The sequence below is a fragment of the Heterodontus francisci genome, chromosome 5 (genome assembly GCF_036365525.1).
Source record: "Heterodontus francisci isolate sHetFra1 chromosome 5, sHetFra1.hap1, whole genome shotgun sequence".
In the NCBI taxonomy this organism is placed as follows: Eukaryota; Metazoa; Chordata; class Chondrichthyes; order Heterodontiformes; family Heterodontidae; genus Heterodontus; species Heterodontus francisci.
Window position 1 is genome coordinate 92,470,457 of NC_090375.1, and position 17,616 is coordinate 92,488,072.

Consider the following 17,616-nt stretch of genomic DNA (forward strand, 5'->3'; position numbering starts at 1 on the left):
CCCGTTTAGGAAATACTCTGCTTTTTTATTCTTCCTGCCAAAGTGAACAACTTTTCATTTTCCCACATTATACTCCATCTGCCCACTCACTCAACCAATCTATATTGGTCTGCAACCTCCTTATGTCCTCTTCACAACATACTTTCCTGTGTCATCTGAAAATTTAGCTACCATGCCATCGCTCCCCTCATCTAAGTCATTAGCTTTCCAAATTACTTGCTGAATCTGCATTTTGCAATTCATGCACTTGGACACCCAGATCCCTCTGCACCTCAGAGCTCTGCAATTTCTCGCCATTAGTTAATATGCTTTTTTATTCTTCCTGCCAAAATGGACAATTTCACATTTTTCCACATTATATTCCATTTGCCAGATTTTTGCCCACTCACTTAACCTATCTATATCCCTCAGTAGTTTCCTTATGTCCCCTTCACAACTTACCCCCTGCATATAGAGGATGTCACTCCTTCTTTCCTCCTCCTGCACCAAGGCTTCTGGTGCAGCACAGAGAATATTGGTGCATGCTCTCTCCCAGTAACTGATACTTCATTAGATAAGCTATACTTCCCAACACATCTCGCAGCCACAATGCACCTCCCTTTTAAGAGATGCAGGCTGCATTTAGGTATCGCTATCAATTCCCTTGATTGCGCCTGCAGTGCAATGAACGCTCACGAGTTAATCGCATCACTTGATTCTGCAACCGTTTTTAGGGGTTATCCAATATAATCCCCTTTGCCCCAGTCCAATTGCGAGGAGTAATTATTAGTCTTTCTTGTTTCAGCTCCAATTGAAAGCAACTGTAATCCAATTTAAATAACTAAAGAGCTAAACATAAGGAACATGATATAGCAAGCAAGTCAAAATGAGGGCTTTCTGATTGATTCCTGGATTTGCTACAAACCATATTGGGCAGGTAATGGCACATTGAGGGCTGAATTTTATAGGTCCCCACGAGAAGGGTTCGGAGGTGGGGGTGGCCCATAGAATTGCGACGGGAGGCGGAGGGCCTATTGCCACCCCATCGCAATGCAATTTTGTCGGGGGCAGGTTCAGCAGATGACAGCCTTCCCGCCAAGAGGTCAATTGAGGCTCTAGAGACCTACTAAGCCACTTTAGGGTCTCTTCCCCCCTCTGCTGGCCGCGTGGGGTGGTCGTCCAGTAAAATGAGGCAACCTTCCTGCGGACTGGGGATGGACCCTCTCTGTGGGCAATCTGTGGCCCACGGAGGACTCCCACCAGCAAACAAAACACCTCCCTGTACCCTCCTCCCCCTGATCACTGGAGCTTTCTGGACTGGCCCTGGAGACCCCGCCTCACTTACTTGAGGTCTGGGTCTCCAGGGCTGGGCCTGGGTCCAAGGCCTCTGCAGTACCAGCAGTGGCCAGCACACCCAGTGAAGCTGTTGATAATACTGAGCTGCTGGCCTCGAGATCGGCCAGCAGCTCTTGGAGGCGGGCAGAGGTGGGGGCGGTTGGGTAGCGGGGAGAGGGTGCCCAGCTGGCCGAGGTGAGATTCCCTCCACCTTTTCGGCTTGGTGCCTGAAGCCCCACCGTGGGCAGAAAATTTCACCCTGAATGCGGGCTCAGGTGCATGTAAAATAGCCCATAGCATTTTTCAGAGAGCAACATGGGCATTCCCCCGTTGTCATACCCAATACATTTCCATCAATACCACCAAAACAGGTTAACTAGCCATTTATCTCATTAAGGACCTTGCTGTCTGCAAATTAGCTGTTTTGTTTGCATTCATAACAACAGTGAGTACAATTCATTATTTGCAAAGCGCTTTGCGATGTCCTGAGGACAGGAAACGTACTTCAGGAGTATACGTTTTTTCCTTTCTTTCATTCATACAGAACATCCTGAGAATGTGATAAGGTTCTAGATAAATGCAAATTCTTACCATAAAAAGATGCAATTCCTTGGACTTTTACTTTGAATCTTTAATTACTTTAAAATTTATTTTAAACTAGATATTGACAACTAATTTATGATAACGATACCTTGGAATGTTTTCAGCTTCTGAGCAGCTTTAATGATTTTTACCTCAATAAACTAGTACATAGAAAAGAGCTGTGTTTTTTTCATTTTTTCACAAAAAGAAACAAAAATGCTGTTCATGCAGGTTTTTCGAATACCTTTTTGTACAGCTTCAGGAAGCTCCTGCAGCCACCAGAGTGACAGCTGATCAATTTTGTTTCCAAGTGTTGCCACCCGTTCTCTTTCTGTCTTTAAAGCATCATTTGTCTTTTGGCATTCAGCTTCCAGTTGCTTCATCAGGTCAATTATCTCTGAAAGTACTTCCCTTGCCTGTTCATGCAAAGTTGTGGTCTGGTCATGTTCTAGATAAGAAACAGACACTAGCAATTCAGTTTGGCTGAAACCAGTAACCAAAGCAGTGAACAGAATAATGACTTGAAATGTACAAACAAACTTCAATTAAAATTGGGCTTCACAATTTAGATTTCCACCCTGCAAATACTAATCACTGCATTTCATGGTCTCCACAACCCAAAGTTCCATGTAAGGTGGCAAAGCAGCCAAAATGATTGCCCATTCTGTAGTTTCCTCGCCACAGGCATCAATTTGGCAGCGCTGATTTTTACTCCAACTTGGCACCACTTTCTAATCTAATGTGGTGGACTCTTAAATACCCTCTGAAATGGCCTAGCAAGCCACTCAGTTGTATCAAACCACAACGAAGTCTAAGAAAAGGAATGAAACCAGACGGACCACCAGGCATCGACCTAGGCACCGGAAATGACAATGGCAAACCCAGCCCTGTCGATCCTGCAAAGTCTTCCTTACTAACATCTGGGGGCTTGTGCCAAAATTGGGAGAGCTGTTCCACGGACTAGTCAAGCAACAGCCTAACATAGTCATACTCACAGCATCATACCTTGCAGCCAATGTCCCACACACCACCATCACCATTTCTGAGTATGTCCTGTCCCACCGGCAGCACAGTGATATAGAGTCGGGAGAAAGTTTCCCTGAGAGTCCTTACCATTGACTCGGGAACCCATGAAGTCTCATGGCACCAGGTCAAACATGGACAAGGAAATCTCCTGCTGATTATCACCTACCACCCCCACCTCAGCCGATGAATCAGTGCTTCTCCATGTTGAACACCAAGTGGAAGAAGCACTGAGGGTAGCAAGGGCACGAAATGTACTCTGGTTTGGGGACTTCAATGTCAATCACCAAAAGTGGCTCAGTAGCACGACTACTGACCGAACTGGCCGAGTCCTAAAGGACACAGCTGTTAGACTGGGTCTGCGACAGGTGGTGAACCAACAAGAATGAAAAATTTACTTGACCTTGTCCTCACTAATCTACCTGTCACAGATACATCTGTCCATGAAAGTATTGGTAGGACCATCGCACAGTCCTTGTGGAGAAGAAGTCTCGTCTTCACATTGAGGATACCCACCATCGTGCTCAATGGGATAGATTTGCAAACAGATCTAGCAACTCAAAACTGGGCATTCATCAGGCGCTGTAGGCCATCAGCAGCAGGAGCAGAATTGTATTCAACCTCAACTTGTAACCTCATGGCCAGCATATCCCGCACTTACCACTACTATCAAGCCAGGGGACCAACCCTGGTTTAATGAAGAGTGCAGGAGGGCATGCCAGGAGCAGCACCAGGCATACCTCAAAATGAGGTGTCAGCTGGTGAAGCTACAACACAGGACTACATGCATGCCAAACAGCAGAAGCAGCGTGCAATAGACAGAGCTAAGTGATCCCACAACCAACGGATCAGATCTGAGCTCTGCAGTCCTGCCACATCCAGTCGTGAATGGTGGTGGACAATTAAACAACTGACAGGAGGTGGCTCCACAAATATCCCCATCCTCAATGATGGGGGAGCCCAACACATCAGTGCAAAAGATAAAGCTGAAGCATTTGCATCCATCTTCAGCCAGAAGTGCCAAGTGAATGATCCATCTCGGCCTCCTCTTGAGGTCCCCAGCATCACAGATGCCAGTCTTCAGCCAATCTGATTCACTCCACATGATATCAAGATACAGCTGAAGGCACTGGATGCTGCAAAGGTTATGGGCCCTGACAACATTCCGCCAATAGTCCTGAAGGCTTGTGCACCAGAACTCCCACATGCCAAAAACTTGCAGGTTGATGGGTTAATTGGCCATTATAAATTGCCCCTAGTATAGGTAGGTGGTAGGGAAATATAGGGACAGGTGGGGATGTGGTAGGAATATGGGATTATTGTAGGATTAGTATAAATGGGTGGTTGATGGGCGGCACAGACTCGGTGGGCCGAAGGGCCTGTTTCAGTGCTGTATCTCTAAACTAAACTAAACTAAACTAGCCGCGCCCCTAGCCAAGCTGTTCCAGCATAGCTACAGCACTAATATCTACAAGGCAATATGGAAAATTGCCCAGGTATGTCCTGTGCACAAAAATGCTGGACAAATCCAACCCGGCTAATTACCGCCTTATCAGTCCACGCCCGATCATCAGCAAAGTGATGGAATGGGTGGTTGACAGTGCTATCAAGCGGCACTTGCTCAGCAATAACCTGCTCACTGATGCTCAGTTTGGGTTCCGACAGGGCCATTCGGCTCCTGACCTCATTACAGCCTTGGCCCAATCCAGGACAAAAGAGCTGAACTCAAGAGGTGAGGTGAGAGTGACTGCCCTTGACATCAAGGCTGCATTTGACAGAGTATGGCATCAAGGAGCCCCGACAAAACAGCAGTCAATGGGAATCGGGGGAAAACTCTCTGCTGGTTGGCGTCATACCGAGCATAAAAGAAGATGGATGTGGTTGTTGGAGATCAATTATCTCAGACCCAGGACATCACTGCAAGAGTTCCTCAGGGTAGTGTCCTAGGTCCAACTTTCTACAGCTGCTTCATCAATGACCTTCCCTCCATAAGGTCAGAAGTGGGGATGTTCGCTAATGATTGCACAAAGTTCAGCACCATTCGCGACTCCTCAGATACTGAAGCAGCCCATGTCCAAATGCAACAAGACCTGGACAACATCCAGGCTTGGGCTGATAAATGGCAAAGTAACATTCACGCCCCACAAGTGACAGACAATGACCATCTCCAACAAGACAGAATCTAACCATCTCCCCATGATGGCATTACCATTGCTGATTCCTCCACTATCAACATCCTGAGGGTCACCACTGACCAGAAACGGAACTGGACCAACCACATAAATGCTGTGGCTACAAGAGCAGGTCAGAGGCTGGGAATTCTGAAGCTAGTAACTCACCTCCTGTCTTCCCCAATGCCTGTCCACCATCTACAAAACACAAGTCAGCAGTGTGATGGAATATTTTCCACTTTCCAGGATGGGTGCAGCTCCAACAACACTTAAGAAGCTCGACACCATCCAGTACAAAGCAACCCATTTGATTGGCACCCCATCCACCATCTTCAACATTCATTCCCTCCAACACCGACGCACAGTGGCAGCAGTGTGTACCATCTACAAGATACACTGCAGCAGCTCACTAAGGCTCCTTCGACAATACCTTCCAAACCCGCGACCTCTACCACCTAGAAGGACAAGGGCAGCAAATGCATGGGAACACCACCACCTGCAAGTTCCCCTCCAAGCCACACACCAGCCTGACTTGGAACTACACCGCCGTTCCTTTACTATCACGAGGTCAAAATCCTGGAACTCCCTTCCTAACAGCACTGTTGGTGTACTCCTAGGACTGCAGTGGTTCAAGAAGGCAACTCACCACCACCTTCTTGAGGGTAATTAGGGATGGGCAATAAATGCTGGCCTAGCCAGCGACGCCCACATCCTCCAAACGAATAAAAAAAAAAGTTGTGCTCTGAATGCCAGTCAAGTTTTTGATGCTAAGAAAAATTTGAATCTCATCTTAAATCACATGGTGTTAGTCTGTGGACAAGTGGGCAAATCTTTATGCTAATTTTTAAAATTCAAACAATTCACTATACATTGGTTATGGGGGGATTACACTGTAGGATTTTCCTGATTTATGAAATATCTGTATTCTATCCCACACCAAGTCGTGCTCACATAGCACTCCAACCCTGCTAACTTATCCTGGCTCCTGATGCCCAACTCACTGAATTTAAAGTTCTCAGTCACATCTTCAAATTCCTCAACTGCATTACCCCACCATATCCTATGAAACTCCTCCAGTCTTATATCCCATTTCTGTGCTTTAACTCTAGCATTCTGTGCACCCTCCACTGGTGGCAGAACCTTCAGCGGCTCATTAAACATCTCCCCTTTCTCCATCTTTAAAAACTTCTTTAAAAGTCATAGAGTCATAGAGAGATACAGCACTGAAACAGGTCCTTCGGCCCACCGAAAAGTCATCGCCTGAACAAAACTCTCCTACCAGTCCAATCCCTTTATTTGCTTACCTATTCTTTAATGGGGAACCAAGGGTCTAGCAACAATGAGGAGCTTAAAAAGAAATCAATATAAGTAAAGAAATAGTAGTGGTGAAATTAATGGGATTAAGTGGTGACAAATCCCCTGAACCTGACAACCTGCATCCTAGGGTTTTAGAAGAGGTAGCTGCAGAGATACTGGATGCATAGGTTTTAATCTTCCAGAATTTCTTAGATTATAAAATAGTTCCCATAATTGGAAGGTAGTAAATATACCAGGTGTGAAACAGGGCTGTGTTCTCGCACCCACATCTTCTCCCTGCTGCTTTCACATGCGTTCAAATCCTCTGAAGAAGGAATTTTCCTCCACACAAGATCAGGGGGCAGGTTGTTCAACCTTGCCCGTCTAAGAGCGAAGTCCAAAGTACGGAAAGTCCTCATCAGAGAACTCCCCTTTGCCGACGATGCTGCTTTAACATCTCACACTGAAGAGTGCCTGCAGAGTCTCATCGGCAGGTTTGCGGCTGCCTGCAATGAATTTGGCCTAACCATCAGCCTCAAGAAAACGAACATCATGGGGCAGGACGTCAGAAATGCTCCATCCATCAATATTGGCGACCACGCTCTGGAAGTGGTTCAAGAGTTCACCTACCTAGGCTCAACTATCACCAGTAACCTGTCTCTAGATGCAGAAATCAACAAGCGCATGGGTAAGGCTTCCACTGCTATGTCCAGACTGGCCAAGAGAGTGTGGGAAAATGGCGCACTGACACGGAACACAAAAGTCCGAGTGTATCAGGCCTGTGTCCTCAGTACCTTGCTCTACGGCAGCGAGGCCTGGACAACGTATGCCAGCCAAGAGCGACGTCTCAATTCATTCCATCTTCGCTGCCTTCGGAGAATACTTGGCATCAGGTGGCAGGACTATATCTCCAACACAGAAGTCCTTGAAGCGGCCAACACCCCCAGCTTATACACACTACTGAGTCAGCGGCGCTTGAGATGGCTTGGCCATGTGAGCCGCATGGAAGATGGCAGGATCCCCAAAGACACATTGTACAGCGAGCTCGCCACTGGTATCAGACCCACCGGCCGTCCATGTCTCCGCTATAAAGACGTCTGCAAACGCGACATGAAATCGTGTGACATTGATCACAAGTCGTGGGAGTCAGTTGCCAGCATTCGCCAGAGCTGGCGGGCAGCCATAAAGACAGGGCTAAATTGTGGCGAGTCGAAGAGACTTAGTAGTTGGCAGGAAAAAAGACAGAGGCGCAAGGGGAGAGCCAACTGTGCAACAGCCCCGACAAACAAATTTCTCTGCAGCACCTGTGGAAGAGCCTGTCACTCCAGAATTGGCCTTTATAGCCACTCCAGGCGCTGCTTCACAAACCACTGACCACCTCCAGGCGCATATCCATTGTCTCTCGAGATAAGGAGGCCCAAAGAAGAAAGAAGAAAAGAAGTAAATATAACTCTGCAATTTAAGAAAGGAGGGAGAGAGAAAACAGGGAACTGTAGCCAGTTAGCCTAACATCAATAGTAGGCATAATACTAGTCTCTATTATTAGGGACATGGTAACAGGACCCTTAAAAAATCATAACATGATTAAGCAGAGTCAACATGGACTTATGAAAGGAAAATTACATTTGACAAATTACTTTTTTTGATAATGTAACTAGTAGAATAGATAAGGGGGAAAACAGTGGGTATGGTGTATTTGGATTTTGAAAAAGCATTCAATAAGATGACACAAAGGAGGTTATTACACAAAATTAGGATTCGTGCAATTCGGGTGAATCTATTACCATGCGTTGAGGATTAGTTAATGGCTAGAAAACAGAGTAGGAATAAACGGGACATTTTCGGATTGGCAGGCAGTAATTAGCAGGGTACAAGGATCAGTACTTGGGCCTCAGCTATTTACATAATGACTTAAACTACTGAGTGTAATATATACAAGTTTGCTGATGATACAAAGTTAGGTGAGAAGGTAAGGAGTGAGGAGGATGCAAATTGGCTGCAGAGGAATATAGACAGGTTGAGTGATTGGGCAAGAACATGAAAGGTAGAATTCAATGTGGCAAAGTGTGAAGTTATCCACTTTGGTAGGAAAATAGAAAAGCAGGATAGTTTTTAAATGGCGAGAGACTGGGAAATATTTGCATTCAGAGGGACCTGGATGTTCATATACATGAATCACAGAAGGCTGGCATGCAGGTACAGCAAGCTCCTATTTCTTATGTCCTTATTTTACGGAGGTAGTGTTTTTCCAAGTGGAACATGGAATAAATAGGAAGGCCCAAAATCACTGGCTCTTTTTTTAATAAGAAGTTTCACCATGGAGCTCTGTCTCACTCTTGAGAGAAGCAGGACTAATTTATTTAAGCTTAATGAAAAGCATTTCACATATAGTGTTTTATATTGCAAAAGGTTTGCAGAAGATAAAATTAACTAAATGGCCCCCTCCCAAGTAAGCAATTAAGCGTAAATTATCACCAATAGCAGCTGCAGGCACCCCAGTACAAACAGAGCTTAAATAAGCCCCCATTTCTAGCCTACTAAAAGTTATATCATCAACAGATCATAGTTAAAGGCTTCCTGAATACCAGAAACACCCACTGCAAAAAAAACGAAACAAGTCTCATTTTCAGTCCTTCCCCAAAGAAATCTAATGAGCAATAAATTATATAACTTGCACTTAGATGTTTTCCTGCTACAAAAAATAAAGATTTAGCTTGACAGCTAAAGGGTCAGATTGATCATGCTGTAATGTTAAATTCAGTCAATAGTTGTTTTCAACTCGAACTTTTAAAATCTATTTTCTCCTCTGACAAGGGTCTGACAAGTTACTCTATTTAGCTATAATAGCACACAAGGTTGCTTGCAAATATCTTCACCTTTTCACTCCTCTCAAAACCTGGTAAAATATATTTCCAGTACCAATCCTAATGGAAGGTCAGTGCTGGAGGATTGTTTTTAAGGCTTGGCTTAAGGTGTTTGCCTCAGGCACAACACTACACCTCCCCTCCTCTCAAATGGGAAGACTTTGCCAGACTGATGCCATATGGATTTAAATAAAATTTATAATTCAACAGTCACTGCACAAGAAGAGACCTATGATGTGGAGACAAAGCTCTAATTTTTTTTTTTATAAAGTTAAAATGCCCACAACAGTCCAGAGGAGACATTCCAAGGTCTGCTAGGACAAGACAATCCACAAGGGCCAGGACTGAATAGGCCAGCTGGTCACATGACTAACTGGCAGTTGCAGGTTTTTTTAAAACTCGACGCAGAGAATTTGAACTCAAAGCTTTGTGCTCCTGGATTGAAAAGACCTCCGCCCCTCCTGTCTGCTCCCATCTCTTTCTTACCAACTTTGGAATGCATTAAAGACACATGAACCCCAAGAGAGAAAAGTCTCCTACAGTGAACAAGGTTTATGAAGAATACTGGACCCCAACAAAAAACAAGATCAACCTACAAAAGGACTCTACAGTGAGCTCGAAGAACCACAACAAACTCTTCAGATATTGCCTCAAACCTTTCCACTCTATTTTTCTATAATGAAATAAAAGCAAAATACTGCGGATGCTGGAAATCTGAAACAAAAACAAGAAATGCTGGAATCACTCAGCAGGTCTGGCAGCATCTGTGGAAAGGGAAGCAGAGTTAACGTTTCGGGTCAGTGACCCTTCTTCGGAACTGACAAATATTAGAAAAGTCACAGATTATAAACAAGTGAGGTGGGGGTGGGGCAAGAGATAACAAAGGAGAAGGTGCAGATTGGACCAGGCCACATAGCTGATGGAGCAAAGGCAAACAATATGTTAGTGGTGTGTTGAAAGACAAAGCATTAGTACAGAATAGGTGTGAATACACTGAATATTGAACAGCAGCAAGTGCAAACCTGAAGAAAAACAACCTGAAAAAAACAGTGGGTAAGCCAACTGAACAAACTAAGATGAAATGAAATAAATGCAAAAAAAGATTGTAAAAAATGTAAAAAGGAATGTAAAAAAAAAGAAAAAATAACTAAAAATGAAAGTAAAATGGGGGGCTGTCATGCTCTGAAATTATTGAACTCAATGTTCAGTCCAGCAGGCTGTAGTGTGCCTAATCGGTAGATGAGATGCTGTTCCTCGAGCTTGTGTTGATGTTCACCGGAACACTGCAGCAATCCCAGGACAGAGATGTGAGAATGGGGGAATGTTGAAATGGCAAGCAACCGGAAGCTCAGGGTCCTGCTGTCACTGAGGAAGGAGATGTAGCTGTGAAAACGAGTTTTGGTAGATACCTTATCAAACACCAGGAGGGAAATAGAAAGCAATGAAGGTGAACAAGGTAAAAGAGACAAACGAAAATCCCGTCGGAGAGAAGAGCAGAACTTCTTCAAGGTAGGCATTCCTGGAAGAGAAGTGGCAGTGAATTCCACTCTATTTTTCTTCTGATTAGATTAGATTTTAGAGATACAGCACTGAAACAGGCCCTTCGGCCCACCGAGTCTGTGCCGAACATCAACCACCCATTTATACTAATCCTACACTAATCCCATATTCCTACCAAACATTCCCACCTGTCCCTACATTTCCCTACCACCTACCTATACTAGTGACAATTTATAATGGCCAATTTACCTATCAACCTGCAAGTCTTTTGCCTTGTTAGAGGAAACCGGAGCACCCGGAGAAAACCCACGCAGACACAGGGAGAACTTGCAAACTCCACACAGGCAGTACCCGGAATCGAACCCGGGTCCCTGGAGCTGTGAGGCTGCGGTGCTAACCACTGCGCCACTATGCCGCCCACTATGCCCTTTCCTGTCTCTATTTGCATGTGCGTATTGTGTATGCATGCGAGCGTGGGGCACGGCGTGTATCCGTAGGCGTTAACCGAATTAGAGTTTTAAGTTTAAGTTTAATAAAATTTCACCTTTCTTCTTTAAACCTAAGAAAGTCTGTTTGTGCTCATTTCTTTGCCTTATAATTGGAAAGCGGTAAACAAGAGTTCACCAAGGGGGAGCTCAAAACACAGTGTGTTTAAAAATTACAGTAAGACCAGGTGAAGGCTGAGAGGGACCCCTAGATACCTTACTTACCTGGCCGTAACAAAGCAAACAAAAAATTGTCACAAATTCACCAATGTCTACCTTGGGCTGGGGAGAAGTGGTTTCAACAATTTTTTTTAAAAAGCATAGTTTTAGTTTCAGTGGGAGCATGAGAAAAGAAGTGGGACCCACAGGGGAGCTGCAGATTCAGCAACTAGAACAAAGGTGACAGCTGCTACAGTACTACCACTGGCAGTAGAGCTGGGCTATAGAATTAACGAAATGCTGCAGGGAAATCAATGATGGGTGTAACTACAGCACAACAATTTTACATTGAAAAAATACATAAATTCATGCCTCCATATTTATTATGAAAATAAACAGATAACAAAATCACAAGGGAAGCAGACAGATATTTATGCTGATGCACACTCCCATTTTAAAAGCATCACTTGATAGGATATCCTGGAAAAAAAGTATTATGTCACTCATCAGTTGAAACACTCTGGGAGAAAAATTGGATAAGGCCCAAAAGTGGGTACGGAGATTTAAATCAGATGCAGCCCAGTACCAAGTGCGCGGCGAAGAGGCTGCATGCCTTAGCAGATGGCCCAGGTTCATGCAAGACAAGCACCATTTAAAGCCAGATGGCACTACTCAAAACTAGCCTGCACCTTTAAAGGGGAAGTGCCTTCTGTCTGCAGCAGGTGCTGCAATGGCGTCTCTTCCCATTCCCACATAGTTACCTCTATCCTTGAACTCCTATTTCTGATCTGTGTGCTTCCCCTCAGCGACATCATCTGAAAATACATCAAATTTCACATGTATGCTAACAACACCCAGTTCTAACTCACTACCACCTCTCCTCACCCCTCCACTGTCCCTAAATTGTCACACTGCTCATCTGACATCCAATACTGGCTGAGCAGAAATTTCCTCCAATTAAATATTAGGAAGACTGAAGCAACTGTCTTTGGTCCAAACCGCAAACTCCACTCCCTTGCCACAGATTCCATCCTTCTCCCTGGCAACTGTATGAGACTAAACCAGACTGTTCGCAACCTTGGTGTCATATTTGAGCCCGAGATGAGCTTTCAACCACATATCCGCACCATCACTATGAAAGTCTATTTCCACCTCCATAACGTCATCCATCTCTACCATTGCCTCAGTTCTTTCATAGAAACATAGAAAATAGGAGCATGAATAGGCCTTTCGGCCCTTCTCTGCCATTCAAAAAAGATCATGGCTGATAGTCTAATTCAGTACCCTGTTCCCGCTTTCTCCCCATATCCCTTGATCCCTTTTGTATTAAGAAATATGTCTATCTCCTTCTTGAATATATTTAACGATTTGGCCTCCACTGCCTTCTGTGGTAGAGAATTCCACAGGTTCACCACCCTCTGAATGAAGAAATTTCTCCTCATCTCGGTTCTAAATGGCATACCCTGTATCCTGAGACTGTGGCCCCTGGTTCTGGACTCCACAGCCATCGGGAACATCCTCCCTACATCTAGCCTGTCTCTAGTCCTGTTAGAATTTTGCTGCTGCTGAAACCCTCATCCATGCTTTTGTTACCTCCAGACTGGACTATTCTAACGCATTCCTGGCCAGCCTCCCACATTCTATCCTCTGTAAATTTGTCATCCAAAACTCTGCTGCCCATGTCCTAATAAGATCATAAGAAATAGGAGCAGGAGTAGGCTATTCAGCCCGTTGAGCCTGCTCCGCCATTCAAAAAGATAATGGCTGATCCAATTATAGCCTTAATTCCACTTTCCCACTGGCCCTCCCATTACCCTGGTCTCCCTTGTAGATCAAAAATCTGTCTAACTCAGCATGGAATATATTTAATTGACCCAGCCTCCACTGCTCTCTGAGGAAGAGAATTCCAAAGATTAATGACCCTAACTTGCACCAAATGTTGTTCCATCACCCCTGTACTTGGGGACCTATACTGGTTTCTGATTAAACAACACCTCGATTTTGAAGTTCTCATCCTTGTTTTCAAATCCCTCCATGGCCTCGCCCCTTCCTACCTCTATAATCTCCTCCAGCCCTACAAGATACCTGCACTCCTTTAATTCCAGCCTCTTGTGCACCCCTGATTTTAATTGCTTCACCATTGGTAGCCGTGCCTTCAGCTATCTATGCACGAAGCTCTGCAATTCCCTCCCTAAAGCCTCTTTTACCTTGCTTTTTTCCTTTAAGATACTCATTAAAACCTACCTCCTTAACCAAGCTTTTGATGATCTGCTCTAACATGTCCTTATGTGGCTCAGTGTCATATTTTGTTCTCAAATGCTCTGGCAAAGCCATTAAAGGTGCTATAAAAACACAAGTTGTTATTGCTGTTGAAAATAGCTAAGCTGTCTGACCTGCAAGAAGACTAAAAATGCCGCAGAGGGCAGTAATGTGCTCTAAGGTTCTCTGGAGCAGGATTGGAGGCCTTGGTGCAGAAAGTGAACAGGAGGAGACTATCTACAGGGGACCAGCAGTCCCTCCAGAGACAATGAGAAGGCAGTAGGAGCAGATAGTCATCGCAGAGGGTAGCAGTGGAAGGGTGCTTTTCTGAATGGAGGGATGTGACTAGTGGTGTTCCGCAGGGATCAGTGCTGGGACCTTTGCTCTTTGTAGTATATACAAATGATTTGGAGGAAAATCTAGCTGGTCTGATTAGTAAGTTTGCGGACAACACATAGGTTGGTGGAGTTGCGGATATTGATCAGGATTGTCAGAGGATACAGCAGGATTATAGATCGGTTGGAGACTTGGGCGGAGAAATGGCAGATGGAGTTTAATCCGGACAAATGTGAGGTAATGTATTTTGGAAGGTCTAATGCAGGTGGGAAGTATACAGTAAATGGCAGAACCCTTAGGAGTATTGACAGGCAGAGAGATCTGGGCGTACAGGTCCACAGGTCACCGACAGTGGCAACGCAGGTGGATAAGGTAGTCAAGAAGGCATACGGCATGCTTGCCTTCATCGGTCGGGGCATAAAGTATAAAAATTGGCAAGTCATGCTGCAGCTGTACAGAACTTTAGTTAGGCCACACTTAGAATATTGTGTGAAATTCTGGTCGCCACACTACCAGAAGGACGTGGAAGCTTTGGAGAGGGTACAGAGGAGGTTTACCAGGATGTTGCCTGGTCTGGAGGGCATTAGCTATGAGGAGAGGTGGGATAAACTCGGATTGTTTTCACTGGAACGACGGAGGTGGAGGGGTGACATGTTAGAGGTTTACAAAGTTATGAGCGGCATGGACAGAATGGATAGTCAGAAGCTTTTTCCCAGGGTGGAAGAGTCAGTTACTAGGGGACATAGGTTTAAGGTGAGAGGGGCAAAGTTTAGAGGGGAAGTGCGAGGCAAGATCTTTACACAGAGGGTGGTGAGTGCCTAAAACTTGCTGCCGGGGGAGATGGTGGAAGTAGGTACTATAATGACGTTTAAGAGGCATCTTGACAAATACATGAATAGGATGGGAATAGAGGGATACGGTCCCCGGAAGTGCAGAAGGTTTTAGTTTAGGCAGGCATCAAGATCGGCGCAGGCTTGGAGGGCCGAATGGCCTGTTCCTGTGCTGTACTGTTCTTTGTCCTTTGCTATCAATACAAGCAGTGTAGCAACAAGGACCCAGATGCAATACAGGGAAAAATTTCAATGACCTTACACATGCAGTCAAGGCCAGTAAATTATTCTTCAAATGTCAAATCCTTACAAATGAACCACTAGATTTACACACTGTTCAATTCACCAGCACCCCTTCACTCACCTAGCAACATTCTCTATCATGCACAACTCATACCTAACATTCATAGTCTCACCTCATCCTCACAGACAAGACTCATACCCACATCTCTCAGCCTGCACACACTACCAGCTATTCAACTATGACAGGCATAATAACCCAAACACATTGTATAATCATACTAACACAGTTTCATCTCTCCTCAAGATATCACATAACTGCAGATTGCAACCCCTAACCAGCAGGGGTCAAGTAGGGCTGCATATCATTATCCTGATGGAGGAGACTGTGCTTGTCATCATTGGAGCAGCCACAACTGAGGCCGTGGCCAGCAGTGGGAATGAAACATCAAAGATGACGGTCTGTTCCCACCTAATTGACCTTCTTCAAATCCCACTTAGCCTTCATCCCACAATCTCTTCTGATATACAAGCTGCAGATGGCGTAAGCAGGTACCTCCTGCTTTCCCCCACACTTCCCTCACCAAAACCTTAACTTGTGCCTTTCTCCTTTCAGATACCCAAAAACTGTCACCTGATCAGACTTTGATTTGTGACCATGAAGTTCAAGAGGAACAAGAGATGGATGATGAAGAAACTCAATCTTACACATGCAGCCACCAGCTCAGATAGTGGCACTGCACGTACCTTAGAGGGGAGCAGAGGTGGGATTTGCATGTGGTACATCACCAGGCACACGGGGCCCTCAGCCAGGGCAGGGGAAAACATTGCATGAGTACTAGTTCACTGGAGGACGAGGTCACACACAGTTCTGCTGCATGGAACTCGGATGAGGACACTGATGGAGGTATGAATAAAGGCTGCTGGGCATGCACAACAAAATGCTTGGTACATTGGCAGGCCTGCCAGAACAATAAGAACATAAGAAATAGCAGTAGGAGTAAACCATACAGCGCCTCGCGTCTGCTCTGCCATTCAATGCTATCGTGGTTGATCGTGTGCCTCAACTCCACATTCCTGCCCGTTTCCCGTATCCCTAGATTTCCTGAGACCAAATATCTGTCTATCTCAACCTTAAATATACACAACGATGGAGCATCCACAACCCTCTGGGGAAGAGAATTCCAAAGACTCACAACCTTCTAAGAGAAAGAATTTCTCCTCATCTCTGTCTTAAATGGGCGACCCCTTATTTTTAAACAGTGACCCCTAGTTCTAGATTCTCCCGTAAGGGAAACATACTTTCCGCATCCACCCTGTCAAGACCCCTCAGGATCCTATATGTTTCAATCAAGTCGCCTCTTAATCTTCTAAATTCCAGCAAATACAAGCCTAGCCTATCCAATCTTTCCTCGTAAGACAGCCTGCCCATTCCAGGCATTAGTCCAGTAAACCTTTCTGAACTGCCTCCATTGCATTTACATCCTTCCTTAAATAAGGAGACCAGTGCTGTACACAGTATTCCAGATGTGGTCTCACCAATGCCCTGTATAGCTGAAGCATAACCTCCCTACTTTTGTATTCAATTCCCCTTGCAATAAAACAATAACATTCTATTAGCTTTCCTAATTGCGAGCTGTACCTGTGTACTAACCTTTTGCAATTCATGCACTAGGACACCCAGATCCTTCTGCATCTCAGAGCTTTGCAATCTCTCACCATTTAGATAATGCTTCTTTTTTATTCTTCCTGCCAAAGTGGACAATTTCCCACTTACCCACATTATACTCCATTTGCCAGGTCTTTGCCCACTCACTTAACCTATCTATATCCCTTTGTAGCCTCCTTATGTCCTCTTTACAAGTTACTTTCCTACCTATCTTTGTGTAATCAGCAAATCTAGCAACCATACCTTCGGTCCCTTCATCTAACACATTTAGATGTGGGCGGCACAGTGGCGCAGTGGTTAGCACCGCAGCCTCACAGCTCCAGCGACCTGGGTTCAATTCTGGGTACTGCCTGTGTGGAGTTTGCAAGTTCTCCCTGTGTCTGCGTGGGTTTTCTCCGGGTGCTCCGGTTTCCTCCCACAAGCCAAAAGACTTGCAGGTTGGTAGACAAATTGGCCATTATAAATTGCCCCTAGTATAGGTAGGTGGTAGGGAAATATAGCGACAGGTGGGGATGTGGTAGGAATATGGGATTAGTGTAGGATTAGTATAAATGGGTGGTTGATGGTCGGCACAGACTCGGTGGGCTGAAGGGTCTGTTTCAGTGCTGTATCTCTAAACTAAACTAAACATTTATATAAATCGTAAAAAGTTGAGGCCCCAGCACAGATCCCTGTGGCACACCACTCGTTACATCTTGCCAATCAGAAAATGACCCATTTATGCCGACTCTCTGTTTCCTGTTAGCTAGCCAATCTTCTATCCATGCCAATATGTTACCTCCTACACCATGAGCTTTTATTTTCTGCAATAACCCTTGATGTGGCACCTTATCAAATACCTTCTGGAAATCTAAGTACAATACATCCACCTTTATCCACAGCACATGT

At 45.0% G+C, this 17,616-nt stretch overlaps 1 protein-coding gene across 14 annotated transcripts in view; it reads right to left on the reverse strand.

Annotated features, from left to right (window-relative positions):
- The window catches only part of LOC137369959 (coiled-coil domain-containing protein 178), a 546,010-nt gene that overhangs the window by 501,610 nt on the left and 26,784 nt on the right, over nucleotides 1–17,616 (reverse strand). For 13 of the 14 annotated variants that reach the window (XM_068031766.1, XM_068031775.1, XM_068031765.1 and 10 more), the window contains one exon: nucleotides 2,141–2,344. The exons of the other annotated variant lie outside the window; for it this stretch is intronic. In XM_068031766.1, the coding sequence (XP_067887867.1) occupies nucleotides 2,141–2,344 (204 nt within the window). The remainder of the gene's footprint in view (nucleotides 1–2,140; nucleotides 2,345–17,616) is intronic. 14 annotated transcript variants of the gene reach the window in all.